Genomic DNA, 6028 nt, shown 5'->3' on the forward strand with positions numbered 1-6028 from the left:
AAAAATGAGTTGTACCTCTATTCCAAAGGACCAGCCTTATCATATTCTGTGTCAAACTAAACCTGCCTGGAATTATGTTAACGGTACGCATGTCTGTGGAGTGCTCAGCCACTTGCATGTTAATTTCACAAGCAGGCTGTTCTGTCAATCAGATCAGCTGGAACTCATCATCATCATAATCAACAGAGCACTAATTTTCTTCTTTACACTTTTTCTTTTTTGAGGCTTTAAAGGGAACCAACATCTGATCCTAACTGAATTGTTTACCATTTCTGCAGACTGCAGAGGAATCCATGTGTTTGTGATACAGGTTTGGCTGTTACATATAATATGTATATCCAGATTTCATAATAGTATATACCTATAATGAGGAGAGTGTTAGAGGCAAGAGTGATGCATAATACTCCTCTCTTACATATCTGTGCATTCAGGTTAGATAACTTGTGTCTATAGAGATGGAAATGATATGAGGGACACAGAACATCTATTTCTTGCATATTTAGATATTTAGGTTAAACAACTGGTGTCTTTAATATTAGAAGTGGTACGGACAGGTGGGGATACAGGACATTCCTTTCTTTCATGTCTGGATATTCCCGTTAGATAACTTGTGTATATAGAGATGGGAGTCATAAAGGTAAGGCGAAATATGTATCTTTCATGAATCTGTGCATTTGGGTTAGACAGCTTGTGTCTATAGTGTTCAAAGTGGCATAGCTAGATGGGGACAAGTATTTTCTGTATATCTGTGGATTGAAATTATGATAAGTGGCATGAGTTGAGGGGATACAAGACATTTATCTCTGCTTGTTGCTGCAGAGCACCTTGATCGGCGTCCATGGGCAGTTTTAGGTCTAGTGGTTGATTTCTTCATTACCAGTGGCAGTGGAGTTGGAGGTGATGATGACTGTGATTCTGGCTTCCCATAGAAACTTTGTTCTTTTCCCTGATTTCTACCATTGTCCTCATCTGGTTGCTGGAATATTAAACTGGATTTCTTGTGTTCTGACACTAACCTCTTCATTTGCTTCTCAGTCTTGCTAGCTATTTCAAGTTCCTCTTTATTTTGATCAACACCACAGTCAGCAAATCTTGTTGAACTCTCAGGATTATCAAGAGGAACATCTGTTCCAGTCTCTGCTTGACTTGATGTGAAGTTGGAAACTGGGTTTTTTGTTTGCCAATTCTGAAGGTTTGTCATCCTCTAGAAATTCACTTCAAGATTCTCCTCATGCAACAAACTTTTGCCTGCTTTAACAAAACCTGAACCCTTCTGAGGAGCAGACAACGTCTGCTCTTGAACACCAGCATCGTCATCACCTTCACCCTCATGCTGTTCCTTACTCATAAACGGAAACCCATATGTGGGTTTTGGGCTTTGTTTTGGCTCCTGTGACACGTCAATGGAGCTCTTTGCAGTAGAACTTGCAGACAGGAATTTCTTTCCTTTTGCCTTGTGATGCATCCACTCTTCAAATGCTGCACTCGAGCAGAGCTGACGATCTGCTTTGAAGGCTGCATCGAGTTTTCTGTTCTCAGTTTCCAGCTTCTTTCTCACCTTCATCTCTCGTTCCTGTTGCCAGAGGTCTTTGTCTTTCTTCTGCAACCATTTCAGGATATGCGGGTTACTGTCGTTTGGTCGGAAACTGTTGTCAACACTATGACAGGTTTGGTTTGCAGCATTTTCCTCCGATGCTATCTGTAGGGGTAACTTCTTCTGACGGACAAAATTGCCTCTGCCAGATGATGAGGTGGAGGAAGAGCCTGATAGCTTTTTCTTACTCATTGCTGATGATGTTGGCTTTGTTGCTGCTGCTGTTGGTGGTGGTGCTGTTGGAATGTTCTCGTGTTGGTCAAAGATGCCTCTGGAAGATGGTGAGGTAAAAGAAGGATTCACAGATGACTTTTTGGGGCCAACTGTAGTTTTGGCTCGAAACTATTTCCTGTTGTTTTGGACTCTGCGAGTACGGTTCAGCAACCTTTGGTTCCTCCTTTCATGTCTAATTTCATTCTCTCCAAGACTCACTGGAAAATAAGAGATATAATAAAGTTATGTGTGTGTAAGCACAGGTATGTGTGTGTCTGTGTGTGTTTGTGCATGTGTGTGTGTGTGCTTGTATAAGTATGTGTGTATATGTGTAAGAATGGGTGCATACATGTGTATGTATATATATAAGCATGGCTGTTTGGTAAGAAGTTTGTTTTCCGGCTTTACAGTTTGTTTGTGGGCTAAATATACAGACAGTACAGTACTTATCTAAAAGGATAGGTTCTACCAATTATAGATTTGATAGGGTTGCCTGGCTTTTCACCAACCTTAATCCTTAGCTTAAGTTTGTCTATTGCAAATGTGTACTTGAAAAACAACAAAGAATTTTGTGATCTGTTGGGTAATTATAAGTTAACTGATAAGCTTATATTTATCCGAGAGATCACTAAAGTCTCAAAAGGTTTAAGGATAGCAATTGTGTTCACTTTAATGCTTATTTGCAATATTTCGACACATTTTGTTTTCTGAAAACTACTGTTATTTGTGTGATCTCTTAACTTAACTGAATGATAATAAGATTATATTTAACCAAGAGATCACTAAAGTCTCAAAGTTTTCAGGATACAAAATGTGTCAAAATATTGCAAAAAAGTGTTAAAAAACAACAAATTTTAATTAGCAATTGTGTTCACTTTTTTATGTTTATTTGCAATATATTGACACATTTTATTTTCTGAACACTTTATTGACTTGATTGATATCTTGGGTAAATTTATGTTAATTGATTGTTAGCTTATATTTATCCAAGAGGTCACAAAAATCTCAAAAGTTTTCCGGTTAGAAAATGTCAAAATATTAAAAATGTGTACTTGAAAAACAACAAAAAATTTAGTGATCTGTTAGGTAAATATAAGTAAACTGATTGATAATAAGATTATATTTATCCAAGAGATCACTAAAGTCTCAAAAGTTTTAAGGATAGAAAGTGTGTCAAAATATTGCAAATACGTACTGAAAAACAAATTTGAATTAGCAATTGTGTTCACTTTTATATGCTTATTTGCAATATTTCAACACACTTTTTATCCTTAAACCTATCAATCAGTTAACTTATATATAGATAATTACTATTCTTCTATAAATGAAATTGTGTTTAATTAGGCCCTTTTTTTGCAATGATTACAATGGGAATGACATTTGAAGAAGTTAATGTAATTAAAATGGCAAGGACATCATAAAAGTCGTTATAAATTTATTCAAATAGATATTGATAATTACTATTCCTCTATTAATGAAATTGTGTTTAATAAGGCACTTATTTTTGCAATGAATAAAATGTGAATGACATTTGAAGAAGTTAATGTACTTAAAATGGCTAGGACATCATAAAAGTCGTTATAAATTTATTCAAATAGATATTGATAATTACTATTCCTCTATTAATGAAATTGTGATTAATAAGACCCTTATTTTTGCAATGAATAAAGTGGGAATGACATTTGAAGAAGTTAATGTAATTAAAATGGCTAGGACATCATAAAAATCGTTTTAAATTTATTCAAATAGATATTGATAATTACTATTCTTCTATTAATGAAATTGTGTTTAATAAGGCCCTTATTTTTGAAATGAATGAAGTGGGAATGACATTTGAAGAAGTTAATGTAATTAAAATGGCTAGGACATCATAAAAAATCGTTATAAATTTATTCAAATAGATATTGATATTTACTATTCTTCTATTAATGAAATTGTGTTTAATAAGGCCCATATTTTTACAATGAATGAAGTGGGAATGACATTTGAAGAAGTTAATGTAATTAAAATGGCTAGGCCATCATAAAAATCGTTTTAAATTTATTCAAATAGATATTGATAATTACTATTCTTCTATTAATGAAATTGTGTTTAATTAGGCCCTTTTTTTGCAATGATTACAATGGGAATGACATTTGAAGAAGTTAATGTAATTAAAATGGCAAGGACATCATAAAAGTCGTTATAAATTTATTCAAATAGATATTGATAATTACTATTCCTCTATTAATGAAATTGTGTTTAATAAGGCACTTATTTTTGCAATGAATAAAATGTGAATGACATTTGAAGAAGTTAATGTACTTAAAATGGCTAGGACATCATAAAAGTCGTTATAAATTTATTCAAATAGATATTGATAATTACTATTCCTCTATTAATGAAATTGTGATTAATAAGACCCTTATTTTTGCAATGAATAAAGTGGGAATGACATTTGAAGAAGTTAATGTAATTAAAATGGCTAGGACATCATAAAAATCGTTTTAAATTTATTCAAATAGATATTGATAATTACTATTCTTCTATTAATGAAATTGTGTTTAATAAGGCCCTTATTTTTGAAATGAATGAAGTGGGAATGACATTTGAAGAAGTTAATGTAATTAAAATGGCTAGGACATCATAAAAAAATCGTTTTAAATTTATTCAAATAGATATTGATATTTACTATTCTTCTATTAATGAAATTGTGTTTAATAAGGCCCATATTTTTACAATGAATGAAGTGGGAATGACATTTGAAGAAGTTAATGTAATTAAAATGGCTAGGCCATCATAAAAATCGTTTTAAATTTATTCAAATAGATATTGATAATTACTATTCTTCTATTAATGAAATTGTGTTTAATTAGGCCCTTATTTTTGCAATGAATAAAATGGGAATGACATTTGAAGAAGTTAATGCAATTAAAATGGCTAGGACATCATAAAAATCGTTATAAATTTACTCAGATAGATATTAATATTTACTATTATTCTATTAATGAAATTGTGTTTAATAAGGCCCTTTTTTTTACAATGAATAAAGTGGGAATGACATTTGAAGAAGTTAATGTAATTAAAATGGCTAGGACATCATAAAAATCGTAATAAATTTATTCAAATAGATATTGATAATTACTATTCTTCTATTAATGAAATTGTGTTTAATAAGGCCCTTATTTTTACAATGAATGAAGTGGGAATGACATTTGAAGAAGTTAATGCAATTAAAATGGCTAGGACATCATAAAAATCGTAATAAATTTATTCAAATAGATATTGATAATTACTATTCTTCTATTAATGAAATTGTGTTTAATTAGGAACTTCTTTTTGCAATGAATAAAGTGGGAATGATATTTGAAGAAGTTAATGTAATTAAAATGGCTAGGACATCATAAAAATCGTTTTACATTTATTCAAATAGATATTGATATTTACTATTCTTCTATTAATGAAATTGTGTTTAATAAGGCCCTTATTTTTACAATGAATAAAGTGGGAATGACATTTGAAGAAGTTAATGTAATTAAAATGACTAGGACATCATAAAAAACGTTATAAATTTATTCAAATAGATATTGATATTTACTATTCTTCTATTAATGAAATTGAGTTTAATAAGGCCCTTATTTTTACAATGAATAAAGTGGGAATGACATTTGAAGAAGTTAATGTAATTAAAATGACTAGGACATCATAAAAATCGTTTTAAATTTATTCAAATAGATATTGATGTTTACTATTCTTCTATTAATGAAATTGTGTTTAATAAGGCCCTTATTTTTACAATGAATAAAGTGGGAATGACATTTGAAGAAGTTAATGTAATTAAAATGGCTAGGACATCATAAAAATCGTTTTAAATTTATTCAAATAGATATTGATAATTACTATTCTTCTATTAATGAAATTGTGTTTAATAAGGCCCTTATTTTTACAATGAATGAAGTGGGAATGACATTTGAAGAAGTTAATGTAATTAAAATGGCTAGGACATCATAAAAATCGTTTTAAATTTATTCCAAAAGACATTGATAATTACTATTCTTCTATTAATGAAATTGTGTTTAATAAGGCCCTTATTTTTGCAATGAATGAAGTGGGAATGACATTTGAAGAAGTTAATGTAATCAAAATTGCTAGGACATCATAAAAATCGTTATAAATTTATTCACATAGATATTGCTGTTTACTATTCTTCTATTAATGAAATTGTGTTTAATAAGGCCCTTA

At 30.8% G+C, this 6028-nt stretch overlaps 2 protein-coding genes across 2 annotated transcripts; both read right to left on the reverse strand.

Annotated features, from left to right (window-relative positions):
- Positions 1-209: 209 nt before the first annotated feature.
- On the reverse strand, positions 210-1221 carry LOC118767617. Its single transcript, XM_036512475.1, has 2 exons — positions 769-1221; positions 210-461 (listed from the first exon to the last, which is right to left on the reverse strand). The coding sequence occupies exons 1-2, from the start codon at positions 1199-1201 to the stop codon at positions 448-450; spliced, it is 447 nt and encodes a 148-aa protein (XP_036368368.1). The 5' UTR covers positions 1202-1221; the 3' UTR covers positions 210-447.
- On the reverse strand, positions 216-1817 carry LOC118767616. Its single transcript, XM_036512474.1, has 2 exons — positions 1441-1817; positions 216-1410 (listed from the first exon to the last, which is right to left on the reverse strand). Exons 1-2 carry the CDS (start codon positions 1784-1786, stop codon positions 1205-1207), a joined length of 552 nt encoding a protein of 183 aa, XP_036368367.1. The 5' UTR covers positions 1787-1817; the 3' UTR covers positions 216-1204.
- Positions 1818-6028: the final 4211 nt, after the last annotated feature.

The sequence above is a fragment of the Octopus sinensis genome, linkage group LG23 (assembly GCF_006345805.1).
Source record: "Octopus sinensis linkage group LG23, ASM634580v1, whole genome shotgun sequence".
NCBI lineage: Eukaryota > Metazoa > Mollusca > Cephalopoda > Octopoda > Octopodidae > Octopus > Octopus sinensis.

Coding starts and splice junctions, on each gene's coding strand:
- LOC118767617 (XM_036512475.1), bottom strand. CDS start 1,201: ATGACAAACCTTCAGAATTGGCAAACAAAAAACCCAGTTTCCAACTTC.
- LOC118767616 (XM_036512474.1), bottom strand. CDS start 1,786: ATGAGTAAGAAAAAGCTATCAGGCTCTTCCTCCACCTCATCATCTGGC. Junction 1,411..1,440: donor TCACAAGGCAAAAGGAAAGA/AATTCCTGTCTG, acceptor CTACTGCAAAGA/GCTCCATTGACGTGTCACAG.